This window comes from Odocoileus virginianus, chromosome 5 (genome assembly GCF_023699985.2).
Source record: "Odocoileus virginianus isolate 20LAN1187 ecotype Illinois chromosome 5, Ovbor_1.2, whole genome shotgun sequence".
Classification (NCBI taxonomy): Eukaryota; Metazoa; Chordata; class Mammalia; order Artiodactyla; family Cervidae; genus Odocoileus; species Odocoileus virginianus.
The window spans coordinates 52682260-52701476 of NC_069678.1; the positions used below are offsets into that span (position 1 = coordinate 52682260).

Below are 19217 nucleotides of genomic sequence, written 5' to 3' on the forward strand. Positions count from 1 at the left end.
AACCCTAGAGATATTTTTTTTACTAGGAAAACACGCAGAAAAATAGAGCTTCAATGTGCTTCTTTCATCCTCAAATGCAGCTTCATCACCTTCTACATTGAGGCAGCTTGGTCTCCTTGGAAGGAGCTCTGGAAAGAAATCCAGGCTATTAGACCTTAAATTCTGGCTAACCACTAGATAACCATGTAACCCTGAGATAATAATAGTATTTATTCCCAGGGATCTTGTGAGAATTAAATGAGATAAAGATGGAAAGCAATAAAGTGAATATGTCCTGATGATATCTGCTCAACAAAGAGGTAGCTAGAACTCTATCCAGTAACATATGCTCCCATCACCCTGCATATTTTCCATGATCACTAATTTGAAAAATCAAACAAACAAAAAACAAAGCCCATCATCTTTGGTTCTAATACAAAACTTGCGTACCTTGTAAACTGCCAAATGCAAGGCTGTAAATCCATTTCTTGTCAGTCGAGATGGGCGGAGACCTTTTAACATAAGGGTTCTAATATGTGACTTGTTGCCTTAGAGAAAAAAATTGAGAAAAGTCAAATTGTGGAGATAGACTAAGTGACTTAAAAATCTTTAACTTAATCTTTAGTGGAATGATAAACATCACACCAATGTATGAAAATGTCAGACTGCTGTTCTGCAGGCCATTTGTTGAGTTGTCAGTTAATACGTATTAGTGAACAATTCTACTATATTTAGAAAACTTTGTGCTGTGTATTTTAATGAATTCATGCTACATCTTTTACTTGGTGCTCTTCTAATAATGCTTTAAAAAGTAAAAACATGAAAACATTCACCCTAGTAAATGATTTAATATTTGTGAAAAAGCTTAGATAGAAATCAGAACATCACTACATCATTAGTTTATTTAGATCAGAGAAATGTGGAGGAAATGACTAAGGTTGTAAATTTGGTTTAAATTTGGTTTAAATTTGGTAAATTTGTAAATTTGGTTTAAATTTGGGAAGATATGTTGTTTGGAGAGTGGTGATGGGATATATTTAGAGTCAATACTCATACATTATTGTTCTTTTAAAAACTGAGTCCAAAGCATAGTAGCTTGGATTAACAAAAAAGTATTCATTTACCAATTCAGTAAATTTATCGAGTACCTGCTATATGCCAGGCACCATCCTAGATGCTTGGGATATCTTAATGAATGGAACAGAACAAGTTATGAACCAAATTTCACTTAGTCTTCACTTTGACCAAATTTCACTTTGGGATTTTGTCTTTGACATTCATTACCATCTATATATCTGACTGCAGATTGTGAAGCAATTGCTTGATGATGTTTTGGGGAATGTTTTAAGTGCATCTGAATTTAACCTAATCCCTGACTAGCATGCCTGATACTGAAAAAAATGCCTTTAAAAAAATTTCCAGGCATACCTGATTCAAGGTAGGAACACAATAAAACTTAAATTCAGAGTTAAATCAATTGGAATATCTGTCTAGAAGTTAGTTACTTCTTCACCTGAAGCAAAGCAAAAGAAAAAACTAAGTATGAATAGAATTCTCTTGTAGACTATTAAGCAGCTCAAATCACTGACCATATATACATATAGCTAGTTTACAGAGTATTGAGTTCCAAGCACTCACCTCCACAAATGCAACATAAATGAAGTAGAGATAGACCATTTTCTGTGCGGTAATTTAAATTGACTTTACTGAAGGCATCATCAGAGCTAAAAAAAAAAAAATTTACATATGATTACAAATTTCAGCTTTTAGTTTATCATTTTCTCATTTGAAAAATTATAATAGGAAATTTGTTACTACAAATTCAGAAATATGTCTTTTAGGATTCTTATGTACCTAGAAAAATAATTTTGATTATACCTCTAGATGAAGAGGGGCTTCCCTAGTGGTTCAGCAGTAAAGAATCCGCCTGCCAATGCAGCAGATGAACAATTAAAATCATGAGAAATAATATTAAAAGTTTGAGAGATCAAGTTTAAATTAATGATTCTCATACAAGGTATACGTTCTATGTATAATTTGAACTTTTCAGGGCACCGTGATGAATTAAAATTTCTGTATGAGTAGAAAACACAGATATTTGAAAGGAAACATTTCTCTCACAAGCAATATCTTATATAATATTTATGGAGAAATTCAAGAAATTCTCTCCAAAAAGAAAAAAAAAAGTAGCATTTGATAAGATTCTGGAGACAAGAATACAGTCCCACTGTATTACAAATTCTGCCTGAAGGAAAATTTTCTTATACTCTGACTGGGGCAGATTTCACAGATAAAGAAGGTCTAAACTCTGATAGGGTACTATGATACAGTCCCAGGTGAGAAGACAAGTAGTGTTACTGATTCAATTAATGAAATCCTTGACTTTGTCTGAACAAAGACCATTGCCCCAGGAGGGCCCTAGAGAGCCAGAGGTAGCCTTTGAAAAAAATGTAAAGCTAAAATTCTTGACCTCTTGAGGTCACTGGTACTGCCAGGACATTTTTTCAGTAGATATGAAATCACATCTTTGGCCTCCCAGGTTAATTTCAGGCTGCCTCCTGCCATTTAAATCTCCAGCAGCTTTAGTGAGATAGCAAAGTCTTTGGTGAATAAGCCTTCTATTATCATTCGTAAAGTACTTACACTTGAAAGGTACTATGAATTCAGAACAGTATTATCAAGGCGCCCAGTTAAAAACTTCAAAAGCTATTGAAATTTTAAAACAGAAAAAGAAAAGGCGCTATTCTCCAGACTGCTGCTAAAAAGAGAAGCCTCTAATTCTAGGGAATTTGAAGGATCTCAGTAAAATGCTTTAATTAGCAATGCAAGTCCAGTGGTTTGTTTTCAGAGACATAAGAATATTCCAGAATTTTCGACCCTCTTAGCCTTCTTGCTTTCCACATTCAACTTCTCAGTAGCAAAGTCCATAGACACATTTACTCATATTGAAAAACAGACCTCAACTAACTTTGGAATGCCACACATAGAAGTACAATAAATTCCGAGTCATTTTTACTAATTGTTAATATGGCAAGGAGCCCAGGATTTCATGAAAAATGGTTAAGAATTTAACGTGCTTCTACTTGCACCTTCCGCTACCTCGATGAACAATGCAAAAAAAAAAAAAAATCTGATGAAAACACCACTACTTAAATTGTCTACCCAAATGAGCCTAATTGTAAATGGTATACCTATTTCATAGTATGAATGGAAACTTTATGAATAATTTGGTTCTTGGAAATACAAGATAATTACAAATAATACAAATAATTTGGTTCTTGGAATAACATGGCCTTAGGCTGAGCCAGACATCTAAATTCTCAAAGTTAATTGTATTATAGATGTCTTGGAGATATTTCACTGATAGGTAATCCTAAACAAAGTGTACTCAGTAGCCCAGATTTGGAAATGCATTCACAGACATCTCTATAGTTTTGATTTCAAATAACACCGGTTTTCTGAAGAGCTGAACTCAGCTTTTAAAGCTAGGTAGATTGGATTTTTCTCTTAAAATCTGTAGGAAATTAGTGCCCATAATGGGCTTCCCTTTGGCCCATAATGTGTCAAAGCCTTTGACTGTGTGGATCACAATAAACTGTGGAAAATTCTGAAAGAGATGGGAATACCAGGCCACCTGACCTGCCTCTTGAGAAACCTGTATGCAGGGCGGGAAGCAACAGTTAGAACTGGACATAGAACAACAGACTGGTTCCAAATAGGAAAAGGAGTATGTCAAGGCTGTATATTGTCACCCTGCTTATTTAACTTATATGAAGAGTACGCTGGGCTGGAGAAAGGACAAGCTGGAATCAAGATTGCTGGGAGAAATATCAATAACCTCAGATATGCAGATGACACCACCCTTATGGCAGAAAGTGAGGAAGAACTAAAGAGCCTCTAGATGAAAGAAGAGAGTGAAAAAATTGGCTTAAAGCTCAACATTCAGAAAACTAAGATCATGGCATCCAGTCCCCTCACTTCATGGCAAATAAATGGGGAAAGAGTGGAAACAGTGTCAGATTTTATTCTTCTGATCTCCAAAATCACTGCAGATGGTGATTGCAGTCATGAAATTAAAAGACGCTTACTCCTTGGAAGGAAAGTTATGACCAACCTAGACAGCATATGAAAAAGCAAAGACATTACTTTGCCAACAAAGGTCCGTCTAGTCAAGGCTATGGTTTTTCCAGTGGTCATGTATGGATGTGAGAGTTGGACTATACAGAAAGCTAAGAATTGATGCTTTTGAACTGTGGTGTTGGAGAAGACTCTTGAGAGTCCCTTGGACTGCAAGGAGATCCAACCAGTCCATCCTAAAGGAGATCAGTCCTGTGTGTTCATTGGAAGGACTAATGTTGAAGTTGACTCTCCAATACTTTGGCCACCTGATGCGAAGAGCTGACTCATTTGAAAAGACCCTGATGCTGGGAAAGATTGAGGGCAGGAGGAGAAGGGGACGACAGAGGATGAGATGGTTGGATGGCATCACCAATGCGATGGACATGGGTTTGGGTGAACTCCGGGAGTTGGTGATGGACAGGGAGGCCTGAGGTGCTGTGGTTCATGGGATCGCAAAGAGTCAGACACGACTGAGTGACTGAACTGAACTGAATGGGCTTCCCTGATGGCTCAGATGGTAAAAATCTGCCTGCAATGCAGGAGACTTGTGTTCATTCCCTGGGTGGGGAAGATCCCCTCGAGAAGGGAATGAATGGCTTCAGTAATCTTCCCTAAATAATTCCATGGACAGAGGAGCCTGGTGGGCTATAGTCTATGGGGTCTCAAAGAGTCAGACAAGACTGAGAGACTAACATTTTCACTTTCAGTGTCCATAATAAAAAGGAAAAGAAAACTGTAAGTAGCAACTGAAGATTGCTCTGAACTGCTTTGGCTTTTCTTCCTTGGTCCTGTCATCATCCAGCAGAGGAAACACACAATAAGAATACAAGACAGAACACAGAGCATTGGAGTGGGGCAGGAGAGGGAAGCCTTCTGTTAAATGTGAAGAACTACATAAAACCTTCAGCCTAAGAGAGAATGGGAGAGAGTACTTTCTTGTGAGCTAACTATAATGGAGTATATGACAAATGCTGAAAGAAGATAGAACTTGAGAGCTCCTCTGGAGTAATAAACCCTTAAGTAAATTAGTTTGTCAATGTGTATCTCTATTATTATGCAGTGATACCCACCATGTTTTGATGTTTTAAAAGTGGAAAAAATCATTTCAGCAGTGTAAGTACTTAAATCATGGGCATTGTATATACACCAGGATTGAAATCCTGTTTCTGTTTTTTTAAGTAACTATTTTTCCCCCCTCCAATTTGAGCAAGTTATTTAACCTCCTCAAGCCTTGTTTTCTTCAGTTAAAAAATTATTAAAATGATTCATATGACATAGAGCTGTGAAGAAAATGAGATTAAATACTTTACTACAGTATTTGTTACATGACATGTTATTAAACGTTATTTTGATTTTTAGCAGGTTTACTGTGAATATATGACTTTCATTTTGTAGCGTAAATCTTGATAGAATTTTAGCACAGTTTTCAAACCAAGTTTGACCTTCTTTGACCTTTCACATTTGACAACCTGCAAAATTTCCCTATTTTGACTTAAGTTCACTGTTTCAACATCTAGCACCTATCAGTGATTCAGAGCAACTATCAGTGATTCATAGCGCAAGCTACCATGGTTTTTTGATGCAAGTCCAGCAGCATCATTATTATGGGGAAGGTATTAACACTGGAGAGATTAAAAGAACAACAAAATCCAAAGGAATAACGGTTGTGCTGAAAATCATTTTACTGAGAAGATAAAGATAGACTCAATTGCTTTCTTTTTCCATGATCTAGCTTTGATGATATATTCAACCAGTCTGGCACAGAGTCTACTGAACATCAACCGTGTGCTCCACCTCTGTTCTTAATGCTTGTTTCAGGTTGTTTTCAACAGTCTATTTGATAGAAACCACTCACTAATTCCCAGATCATTTAAGTGCCTCAGTCTTGGGAATATGCATACTAGATAGAATCTTGCAACTGACCTTAGCATTAATCCTGATCTCTGATGCTCCAACCAGCTTTGCAAAGGAAGTACATACTGAATAGACAGAAAAGTAAAGTGCTAACATCCAGTGTTTTATTTCTAAAAAACACCAAATGAATGTCTATTTACATAAGACTGAAAACATGAATTATATTAGAGACTTTTTATTTAACAATCATTCTTTAACTTATTAAATTTATATTAGACTTGACCACTCATAAATGAATCAATAGTAGTGGTGGTTTAGTCGCTAATTTGTGTCCTACTCTTGCAACTCCATGGACTGTGACCCGAGCCAGGAATCAAACTTGCATGTCCTTCGTTACAGGTTTGAATCAGTATAGAGTGCTAAATAGCATTTTGTCAAAACTGAGCTGTAGTCTCTTATTTTTGTTTTCTTCTTGAATTCTATTCTCCCTGAACTCATGCAGCTTCTGTTAATGCCAACAAAATGAATAAGCAGAAAATAAGACTACCACAGTGGCAGTCAAGTGCAATTTTAATAGTGAAATTTTAATCTAAACTTTAATGACAGGAATGTAATTTTTTTAATAAGAGTAACTTTCAGGCTATATTTGAATTCTAATTCTTACTTCCTGTTTGCTTATAGTCAAATATCTCTGTTTTGACACATGCAATTAAAATAGTCAAGATTTTAAAGCAATCATTCCTGGGAAAGATATTTCTTTTTCTCTTCTTCTGCTTCTTCTAAAGGAACTGTATATGTCAAATTCACTGCGAAGTGAATATCACTTACACATTCTAATATTCTAAGCTCAATTTATTTTTTAATTTTCCCTTACATTTTTCATCACCTGCCATGCCATACTATAACTTAACATATCCTAATGAGTTCACACTGCTTGCTGGGGCATGAATGAAGTTCCTAATTAAAATGAAGTCATTATTATGAATATACTTCTAATAGTAAATTCTGTCCTTAATCATTAAAAATGGTTGTTTTGTGTCCAAAGGTTACTTTCTTTCTTGTAACATAATGGACTCTTTCCTTAGCCTTTATTTTTTATCCTGAAAAGTATGCACTTTTGTGATCCAATTAAACTTCTTCTCATGACCCCATCCTTTCAAGAAAATATGTGACATGATCACAAATGGAAACTTATTAAAATTTAACATTTGAACACTTGGGAAAGGCAAAATCTCCAGACAGGTAGATACATTTCTTAAATTAATCCATTAGCTGAAATGTAGGTAAAGGCGAAGAAGGTAGAAAGAAGGCCAAATCCATGGAGGAAAAAGGCCCGCCGCACCCGGGGAGAGTGCGCCCAAGCCTCTGGCTGCCTGAGCCGCTCAGGCCGGGGAAGGCACAAAACGCAGGCGCAACCGAATCTGCGCTTTTGTGGAGTACTGGAAAACTGGAACCGCACTCAATGCAGGGCCCGCTCCATATAGAGCAGCTGGGAGCCTGAGCACTGTAGACGGGGAAAGCACAGACACCCGTGAGCGGGGCAAACCCAGTGTGGCCGGAACACGGTGAGTGCTATCCACACAGAGCGGTATCTGTCTGCAGTGCCCCGCCCTCCCCGTAGCAGGACTGAACTGAACTAGCGAACCTAAATAAGAGATCACCTCCGCCCGCCTGTGTCAGGGTGGAAATTAGACACCGAAGAGACAGCAAACAGAAGTCAAATAAACAAAGGGAACCGCTTCAGAAAGGACCGGTGCAACAGATTAAAATCCCTGAAGGTAACACCGACTACACCGGAAGGGGCCTATAGATATCGAGAAGTGTAAGCTGGTAAGAGGAGCTATCTGAAATTGAACTGAACCTACACTGACTGCAACAGCTCCAGAGAAATTCCTAGATATATATGTATATATTTTTTAAATTAAAAAAAATTTTTTCTTTCCTTTTTTTAAATCTTTTCTGTCTTATTTTCTTTTAAAATTCCCTATTACTCCCCCATTACTCCTCAACTTTCATTTTCATATATTTTTACAATTTTTTTAATTAGGGAAAAAAAATTTTTTTCTTTTTTTTTTCTTTTTTTTTCTTTTTCTTGTTTTTCTCTCCTATTTCCTTTTAAAGTCCTCTAATACTCCTCTATTATTCCTTAATTTTCATTTTCATTTCACTATAACCTTGCAAAAAAAAAAGAGAGAGAGAAGCCCTATTTTTAAACCGAACTTCATATATATTTCTAAATTTTTTTTGTGTTTTTGTTTTTAAATATTGTATTTCAAAGAGTCTAACCTTTATGCTAGATTTTTAATCTTTGTTTTTCAGTAGGCGATATAAATCTTGGACATTTAAGAATCCAATATTCAGTTCCCATTTCTATTCAGGAGTGTGCTGCTTACTCTCTCACTTTTGACTCTCAGTTTTCTACCTCAGAACACCTCTATTTCCTCCTTTCCCCTTCTCTTCCCAATCCAATTCTGTGAATCTTTGTGGGTGTCTGGGCTACAGAGAACACTTTGGGAACAGATAACTGTGTAGATCTGTCTCTCTCCTCTTGAGTCCTCCTTTTTCTCCTCCAGCTTACCTCTATCTCCTTCCTCCCTCTCCTATTCTTCATGTAACTCTGTGAACCTCTCTGGTTGTCCCTCACAGTGGAGAATCTTTTCACCATTAACCTAGAAGTTTTATTATCAGTGCTGTATAGTTGGAGAAGTCTTGAGCCTATTGGAAGAATAAAACTGAAATCCAGAGGCAGAGACATAAGCCCAAAACCTGAGAAAACCAGAAAACTCCTGACTACACGGAACATTAAGGAATAAAAGACCATCCAAAAGCTTCCATACCTACACCAAAACCAACCACCACCCAAGAGCCAATAAGCTCCAGAACAAGACATACCATGCAAATTCTTTAGCAACGCAGGAACATAGACCTGAGTGTCAACATACAGGCTGCCTAAAGTCACACCTAACACATAGACCCATCGTAAAACTCATTACTGGACACTCCATTGCACTCCAGAGAGAAGAAATCCAATTCCACGCACCAGAACACTGACACAAGTTTCCCTAACCAGGAAGCCTTGACAAACCAATCGTCCAACCCCACCCACTGGGTGAAACCTCCACAATAAAAAGGAACCACAGACCTCCAGAATACAGAAAGCTCACTCCAGACACAGCAATCTAAACAAGAGGAAAAGGCAGAGAAATACCCAACAGGTAAAGGAACATGAAAAATGCCCACCAAGTCAAACAAAAGAGGAGGAGATAGGGAACCTACCTGAAAAAGAATTTAGAATAATGATAATAAAATGATCCAAAATCTTGAAAACAAAATGGAGTTACAAATAAATAGCCTAGAGACAAAGATTGAGAAGATGCAAGAAATGCAAGGACCTAGAAGAAATAAAAAAGAGTCAATTAAAAATGAATAATGCAATAAATGAGATAAAAAACACTCTGGAGGGAACCATGAGTAGAATAATGGAGACAGAAGATAGGATAAGTGAGGTAGAAGATAAAATGGTGGAAATAAATGAAGCAGAGAGGAAAAAAGAAAAAAGAATCAAAAGAAATGAGGACAACCTCAGGGACCTCTGGGACAATGTGAAACGCCCCAACATTCGAATCATAGGAGTCCCAGAAGAAGAAGACAAAAAGAAAGGCCATGAGAAGTTACTCGAGGAGATAATAGCTGAAAACTTCCCTAAAATGGGGAAGGAAATAGCCACCCAAGTCCAAGAAACCCAGAGAGTCCCGAACAGGATAAACCCAAGGTGAGACACCCCAAGACACATATTAATCAAATTAACAAAGTTCAAACACAAAGAACAAATATTAAAAGCAGTAAGGGAGAAACAACAAATAACACACAAAGGGATTCCCATAAGGATAACAGCTGATTTATCAATAGAAACCCTTCAGGCCAGAAGGGAATGGCAGGACATACTTAGAGTAATGAAAGAGAATAACCTACAACCTAGATTACTATACCCAGCAAGGATCTCATTCAGATATGAAGGAGAACTCAAAAGCTTTACAGACAAGCAAAAGCTGAGAGAATTCAGCAACACCAAACCAGCTCTTGAACAAATGTTAAAGGATCTTCTCTAGATCTTCTCTTTTCTAGGAAACACAGAAAGGTTGTATAAACGTGAACCCCAAACAAGAAAGTAAATGGCAATGGGACCATACCTATCAATAATTACCTTAAATGTAAATGGGTTGAATGCCCCAACCAAAAGACAAAGGCTGGCTGAATGGATACAAAAACAAGACCCCTATATATGCTGTCTACAAGAGACCCACCTCAAAACAAGGGACACATTCAGACTAAAAGTGAAGGGCTGGAAAAAAATATTCCATGCAAACGGAGACCAAAAGAAAGCAGGAGTCGCAATACTCATATCAGATAAAATAGACTTTCAAATAAAGGCTGTGAAAAGAGACAAAGATGGACACTACATAATGATCAAAGGATCAATCCAAGAAGATATATCAATTATAAATATATATGCACCCAACATAGGAGCACCGCAATATGTAAGGCAAACGCTAATGAGTATGAAAGAGGAAATTAATAGTAACACAATAATAGTGGGAGACTTTAACACCCCACTCACAACTATGGATAGATCAACTAAACATAAAATTAACAAGGAAACACAAACTTTAAAGGACACAATGGACCAGCTAGACCTAATTGACATCTATAGGACATTTCACCCCAAAAGAATCAACTTCACCTTTTTCTCAAGTGCACACGGAACCTTCTCCAGAATAGATCACATCCTGGGCCATAAATCAAGTCTTCGTAAATTCAAAAAAATTGAAATCATTGCAGTCATATTTTCTGACCACATTGCAGTAAGATTAGATCTCAATTACAGGAAAAATTATTAAAAATTCAAACATATGGAGGCTAAACAACACGCTTCTGAATAACCAACAAATCATAGAAGAAATCAAAAAAGAAATCAAAATATGCACAGAAATGAATGAAAATGAAAACACAACAACCCAAAACCTATGGGACACTGTAAAAGCAGTGCTAAGGGGAAGATTCATAGCATTACAGGCCTACCTCAAGAAACAAGAAAAAAGTCAAATAAATAACCTAACTCTACACCTAAAGCAACTAGAGAAGGAAGAAATGAAGAACCCCAGGGTTAGTAGAAGGAAAGAAATCTGAAAAATTAGGGCAGAAATAAATGCAAAAGAAACTAAAGAGACCATAGCAAAAATCAACAAAGCTAAAAGCTGGTTTTTTGAAAAAATAAACAAAATTGACAAACCATTAGCAAGACTGATTAAGAAACAAAGGGAGAAGAACCAAATTAACAAAATTAGAAACGAAAATGGAGAGATCACAACAGACAACACTGAAATACTAAGGATTATAAGAGACTACTACCAGCAGCTCTATGCCAATAAAATGGACAACTTGGAAGAAATGGACAAGTTCTTAGAGAAGTATAACTTTCCAAAACTGAACCAGGAAGAAATAGAAGATCTTAACAAAACGATCACAAGCAAGGAAATCGAAACTGTAATCAGAAATCTTCCAGCAAACAAAAGCCCAGGACCAGATGGCTTCACAGCTGAATTCTACCAAAAATTTACAGAAGAGCTAACACCTATCTTACTCAAACTCTTCCAGAAAATTGCAGAAGAAGGTAAACTTCCAAACTCATTCTATAAGGCCACCATCACCCTAATTCTGAAACCAGACAAAGATGCCACAAAAAAAGACAACTATAGGCCAATATCAATGATGAACATAGATGCAAAAATCCTTAACAAAATTCTAGCAAAAAGAATCCAACAACATATTAAAAAACATACACCATGACCAAGTGGGCTTTATCCGAGGAATGCAAGGATTCTTTAATATGTGCAAATCGATCAATGTAATACACCATATTAACAAATTGAAAGATAAAAACCATATGATTATCTCAATAGATGCAGAAAAAGCCTTTGACAAAATTCAACATCCATTTATGATTAAAACTCTCCAGAAAGCAGGAATAGAAGGAACATACCTCAACATAATAAAAGCTATATATGACAAACCCACAGCAAGCATCACCCTCAATGGTGAAAAATTGAAAGCATTTCCCCTGAAATCAGGAACAAGACAAGGGTGCCCACTCTCACCACTACTATTCAACATAGATTTGGAAGTGTTGGCCACAGCAATCAGGGCAGAAAAAGAAGTAAAAGGAATCCAGATAGGAAAAGAAGAAGTGAAGATCTCGCTGTTTGCAGATGACACGATCCTCTACATAGAAAACCCTAAAGACTCTACCAGAAAATTACTAGAGCTAATCAACGAATATAATAAAGTTGCAAGATATAAAATTAACACACAGAAATCTCTTGCATTCCTATACAATAACAATGAGAAAACAAAAAGAGAAATTAAGGAAACAATACCATTCACCATTGCAACAAAAAGAATAAAACACTTAGGAGTATGTCTACCTAAAGAAACAAAAGACTTATACATAGAAAACTATAAATCACTGATGAAAGAAATCAAAGAGGACACAAACAGATGGAGAAATATACCGTGTTCATGGATTGGAAGAATCAATATTGTCAAAATGGCTATACTACCCAAAGCTATCTATAGATTCAATGCAATCCCTATCAAGCTACCAACAGTATTTTTCACAGAACTAGAACAAATAATTTCACAATTTGTATGGAAATACAAAAAACCTCGAATAGCCAAAGTAACCTTGAGAAAGAAGAATGGAACTGGAGGAATCAACCTGCCTGACTTCAGACTATACAACAAAGCCACAGTCATCAAGACAGTATGGTAGTGGCACAAAGACAGAAATATAGATCAATGGAACAGAATAGAAAGCCCAGAGATAAATCCACGAACCTATGGTCACCTTATCTTCGACAAAGGAGGCAAGGATATACAATGGAAAAAAGACAACCTCTTTAACAAGTGGTGCTGGGAAAACTGGTCAACCACCTGTAAAAGAATGAAACTAGAACACTTTCTAACACCATACACAAAAATAAACTCAAAATGGATTAAAGATCTAAACGTAAGTCCAGAAACTATAAAACTCCTAGAGGAGAACATAGGCAAAACACTCTCTGACATAAATCACAGCAGGATCCTCTATGACCCACATCCCAGACTTTTAGAAACAAAAGCAAAAATAAACAAATGGGACCTAATGAAACTTAAAAGCTTTTGCACAACAAAGGAAACTATAAGAAAGATGAAAAGACAGCCCTCAGATTGGGAGAAAAGAATAGCAAACGAAGCAACAGACAAAGGATTAATCTCAAAAATATACAAGCAACTCCTCCAGCTCAACTCCAGAAAAATAAATGACCCAATCAAAAAATGGGCCAAAGAACTAAACAGACATTTCTCCAAAGAAGACATACAGATGGCTAAAAAACACATGAAAAGATGCTCAACATCACTCATTATCAGAGAAATGCAAATCAAAACCACAATGAGGTACCATTACATGCCAGTCAGGATGGCTGCTATCCAAAAGTCTACAAGCAATAAATGCTGGAGAGGGTGTGGAGAAAAGGGAACCCTCTTACACTGTTGGTGGGAATGCAAACTAGTACAGCTGCTATGGAAAACAGTGTGGAGATTTCTTAAAAAACTGGAAATAGAACTGCCATATGACCCAGCAATCCCACTTCTGAGCATACACACCAAGGAAACCAGATCTGAAAGAGACACGTGCACCCCAATGTTCATCGCAGCACTGTTTATAATAGCCAGGACATGGAAGCAACCTAGATGCCCACCAGCAGAGGAATGGATAAGGAAGCTGTGGTACATATACACCATGGAATATTACTCAGCCATTAAAAAGAATCCATTTGAATCAGTTCTAATGAGATGGATGAAACTGGAGCCCATTATACGGAGTGAAGTAAGCCAGAAAGATAAAGACCATTACAGTATACTAACATATATATATGGAATTTAGAAAGATGGTAACGATAACCCTATATGCAAAACAGAAAAAGATACTCAGATGTATAGAACAGACTTTTGGACTCTGTGGGAGAAGGCGAGGGTGGGATGTTTCAAGAGAACAGCATCGAAACATGTATATTATGTAAGGTGAAACAGATCACCAGCCCAGGTTGGATGCATGAGACAAGTGCTCAGACCTGGTGCACTGGGAAGATCCAGAGGGATCGGGTGGAGAGGAAGTTGGGAGGGGGGATTGGGAGGGAGAATACATGTAAATCCATGGCTGATTCATGTCAATGTATGGCAAAAACCACTAAAATATTGTAAAGTAATTAGCCTCCAACTAATAAAAATAAATTAAAAAAAAAAAAAAGAAAGAAAGAAGGCCAAATCTTGTTATGGGCCATCTAGTTTCCAAAATTGAGCATTTAGGTTTCAAACGGCTGGTTGTAACTTCTTGTGTAGGTTTTCATGGATGCTGGTGATACCCACCCTCCAAAACAACTCCAATAGAAACAGAAAAATCATCAATAAGACCTATTCCTAGGATGTATACCCAAGAAATATACATAAATGCATTTCTCCATTATCTCCAAGATCAAGTTTGCAAACTAACACTATGAAGTATATTCATTCTTTCATTCATACCTTAAAAAATTATTGTGATATGGTGGTAGATAAAGAAGAGTTGGGGATTCCCCTGGTAGCTCAGCTGGTAAAGAATCTGCCTGCAATGCAGCATACCCTGGTTTGATTCCTGGGTTGGGAAAATCAGCTGCAGAAGGGATAGCCTACCCACTCCAGTATTCTTGGACTTCCTTAGTGGTCCACCTGGTAAAGAATCTGCCTGCAATGTGGGAGACCTGGGTTCGATCCCTGGGTTGGGAGGTCCTCTGGAGAACGGAATGGCTACACACTCCAGGATTTTGGCCTAGAGAATTCCATGGACTGTATAAGTCCATGAGGTTGCAAAGAGTTTTTGACATGTTACTGTATTCCTGGAACTAAATGATACCAAAGACAAAACAAAGGACAGAACTGTATGGACCTAACTGAAGCAGAAGATATTAAGAAGAAGTGGAAAGAATACACAGAAGAACTATACAAAAAATAAAGATCTTCATGAACCAGATAATCACAATGGTGTGATCACTCACCTAGGGCCGGATATCCTGGAATGCAAAGTCAAGTGGGTCTTAGGAAGCATCACTACAAACAAAGCTAGTGGAGTTGATGGAATTCCAGCTGAGGTATTTCATATCCTAAAAGATGATGCTGTGAAAGTCCTGCACTCAATATTCCAGCAAATTTGGAAAACGCAGCAGTGGCTACAGGACTGGAAAAGGTCAGTTTTCATTCCAGTCCCAAAGAAAGGCAATGCCAAAGAATGTTCAAACTACTGCACAATTGCACTCTTCTCACATGCTAGCAAAGTAATGCTAAAAATTCTCCAAGCCAGGCTTCAACAGTACATGAACAGTGAACTTTCAGATGTTCAAGCTGGATTTAGAAAAGGCAGAGGAACAAGAGATCAAATTGCCAACACTCCGTTGGATCACAAAAAAAGCAAGAGAGTTCCAGAAAAACATCTACTTCTGCTTTACTGACTATGCCAAAGACTTTGACTATGTGGATCACATCAAACTGTGGAAAATTTTCAAGAGATGGGAATACCACATCACCTTACATGTCTCTTGAGAAATCTGTACATAGGTCAAGAAGCAATAGTTAGAACCAGACATGGAACAATGAGCTAGTGCCAAATTGGGAAACGATTACATCAAGGCTGTATACTGTCAACCTGCTAATTTAACTGATATGAAGTGTACATCATGTGAAATGCTGGGCTAGGTGAAGCACAAGCTGGAATCAAGATTGCCGGGACAAATATAAATAACCTCAGATACGCAGATGACAGCACCCTTATGGCAGAAAGCAAAGAAGAACTAAAGGGTCTCTTGATGAAAGTGAAAGAGGAAAGTGAGAAGGCTGTCTTAAAATTCAACATTCAAAAACAAAGAACATGGCATCTGGTCCCATCACTTCAGGGCAAATAAATGGGGAATCAAAGAAAACAGTGACAGACTTTATTTTCTTGGGCTCCAAAATCACTGCAGATGGTCACTGCAGCCATAAAATTAAAAGACACTTGCTCCTTGGAAGAAAAGTTATGACCAACCAAAACAGCATATTGAAAAGCAGAGCCATTACTTTGCCAACAAAGGTCCATCTACTCAAAGCTATGGTTTTTTCAGTAGTCATGTAGAGATGTGAGAGTTGGACTATACAGAAAGCTGAGTGCCACAGAATTGATGCTTTTGAACTGTGGTGTCAGAGAAGACTCTTGAGAGTGCCTTGGACAGCAAGGAAGTCAAACTAGTCTATCCTAAAGGAAATCAACCCTGAATATTCATTGGAAGGACTGATGCTGAAGCTGAAACTCCAATACTTTGGCCACCTAATGTGAAGAAGTGACTCCTTGGAAAAGACCTTGATGCTGGGAAAGATTGAAGGCTGGAGGAGAAGGGGATGACAGAGGATGAGATGGTTGTATGGCATTACCACCTCGATGGACATTAGTCTGAGCAATCTCTGGGAGTATGTGATGGACAGGGACGCCTGGCGTGCTGTAGTCCATGGGGTCACAAAGAGTTGGACATGACTGAGCAATTGAACTGAAATGAAAGTATAGTTAAGGGAAATCAAATTGATATGATGAGAACTCTTAACTCATAGGGTTATTTTGAGGTTTAAATGAGTTAGTTTTAAGACTTTTGTAAGTACCAGCTGCTGTAATAATTATTTTTACTAGATTGTTGAAGCGATTGGTATTAATTATTTTAACCTTTTTATTATTTTGCTTTGCATTTGAGAAGAGGGATAGGAAAGTAAAAAGGGAAGATGAAGGCAGCATGGGATGGGAGGGAAGATGGGAAGGAGGATAAAAATGGAAAGAGCCAGTTAAGACTGAGTGAAGTACTAAGTTAAAGAGAAAGAGGCAGAGAGAGAGAGTGAGTGAGTGAGTTTGAGATCAAGCTGCTTGAAAGTTTTTACACAATATTCCTCTAAAACTATTATTCGTAACTAGTTTTACTTAGTAGTAGTAGTAGTGTTAGTCATTCAGTCTTGTCCAACCCTTTGCAACCCCACGAACTGTAGCCCACCAGGCTCGTCTGTCTATAGAATTCTCCAGGCAAGAATACTGGAGACGGTTGCCATTCCTTTCGGCAGGGGATTTTCCTGACCCAGGGATCAAACCCGGGTCTCCTGCATTGTGAGCAGATTCTTTACCATCTGAGCCACCAGGAAACCCCACTAAGTTTTATACAGACAAGCAAGAAAAGATATAGAGAGGTAAACAGTCTTGGGACAGTGTGAATTCTCAGATTTTTGGTTTGAGATCTTTTTATTTATTTGTTGTTTGTTTTCTGTTTCATTGTTAATTAACACAATGCCCTTACCAGACATAACAAATAATCTTTCACTCAATTTTATTAAGATGTAATTTCCTCCCTCAATTCTCTACTTAGCACCCTGATAGATAATTTCACTCTTCTTAGGCAAGATCAGCCTGTATTGCTTCTGGAGTTATTCATTTATTTATCTGGAGTTATTCAGTTATTCATTCATTCAAAACAAACTATAATTGTTTATAGTTCTGAAAAAGTAGATTTAGGGGAGATACTTCATTTGTTGGATAAGTACAGTGGACTGGAGCTGGGCCCAGAGGAACTTTTCAGGAAGAAAAGAAGCAGGAAGATACAACTCAGAAAATGCCTTCGTTATTTTTAACTTTCCTTTTTTTTTTTTTTAATTCCTCTTAACATTGAAACTTCGTTCTCATGGAATAGACTTTTGACTATTTTTATTTATTAAACCTAATCAATTTCAAAGTGAGACATTTCACAATTTCAAAGTGTTAATACACTATTGACCAAAGTATATCTACTCAATGTCAAAATAAGGTTAAAAATGAGATAAAAAATAGGGTTCTTCTGATTATGTTGAAAAGTGATAGCACTGAAAAATCATAACTTCTTTGGGAATCTCTTTATAGATATATTAGAGATTAAGCAGGTAAAAAGTAGGCTTGATGAAATCAGAAAAACATAGTTCTAAAATTTCTAAAGACTTAAAAATGTTGAAACAAAACAACTAAATTGGAAGTCTTTCAAAAGTTGTACGTGGAAAGCCAACTTGTAAGTGGAAAGAAGTCCATGTATCACCCAAGTGGGTGGGATTGTAAATTATATTCCTCCACTCCCACATGTAGGGACAGTACTAATACACAGGACAGAGCAAAACTGTACAGTGTCCTTGTGAAGGTGAAAAGTTTTCAAAGATAATATTACCCATATTTCTTTTTTTTTTAATCCATATTTCTTTTCCCTCCAGTATGGGATGGGAGAGAAGAACAGAGGGAGGAAAAAAAGAGGGAGAGATACTGAAAGTGAGTAAGGTACTAATTTAGAGAGAACTATGTGTAACCTGGTTCAAGCCAGTTTAATTTGATTAGCCTCATTTTCTTCAGTTATAAAAGGCTAAGTGCAATATATACCCCAGAAAGATGTGAACATAAATAATGATTATTAGTTTTTAACTAACATTTTTGAGTGTTGTCCATGTGCCAGTTACTGTGCTCAAAGCACCCTATATGTATACAATTAAAATTATATGAGTTAATGCATACTAAAATACCTGGTAGGATGCCTGACAAATGGTAGGCATTAAACTGTCAATTTGTTTTCAAGTGATATACAAACAGGTATTACAAATAAATACAACTATAGATAAAGCTGAATAGACAAAGAAGCTGTCTTTAGTGAACATATATATTAATACCAGTTAATAGCAGACCTGTAAATTGATAAAGACAACACCGAGTAGTAAGTGTTATTATATTGATAAACACAAAGAAAGAGATGGTGCAGAGGAGGAAATAACCACACAATGTACTCCAGGGTACCACTTTTGTCTTTCCTTCTTCTGCTTCTCTATTTCCTCATCTTTTCCAGTCTCTCATCTATTATCTTAAGAAATGTTCAAAATTAAGAGTGAATGCAATTTTATTATAGTAGGTGAAGGAACATTCAATTTCCATTCCTCTTCTTTCCCATATCAAGTTCCCTTTGCAAAGCTGCTATAAATTGACATAATCAATCATCTTTTAGCTTTTTTTGTCTTTTTAAGTTTAGCACTTATATTGCTTTGTATTATGTTGTGAGTGAAAGCTATACTGGAGATTGTGTATTTGATGTGACATAAGTCAATAACTAAACTGAATTCTTGCT

The 19217-nt window shown here is 37.0% G+C and overlaps 1 protein-coding gene across 3 annotated transcripts in view; it reads right to left on the reverse strand.

The window, feature by feature from the left end:
* TNNI3K (TNNI3 interacting kinase) overlaps positions 1-19217 on the reverse strand; it is a 341514-nt gene that overhangs the window by 291645 nt on the left and 30652 nt on the right. For all 3 annotated transcript variants that reach the window (XM_070467925.1, XM_070467926.1, XM_020877709.2), the window contains 2 exons: positions 1618-1703; positions 430-527 (listed from right to left, as the gene is read on the reverse strand). In XM_070467925.1, the coding sequence (XP_070324026.1) occupies positions 430-527; positions 1618-1703 (184 nt within the window). The remainder of the gene's footprint in view (positions 1-429; positions 528-1617; positions 1704-19217) is intronic.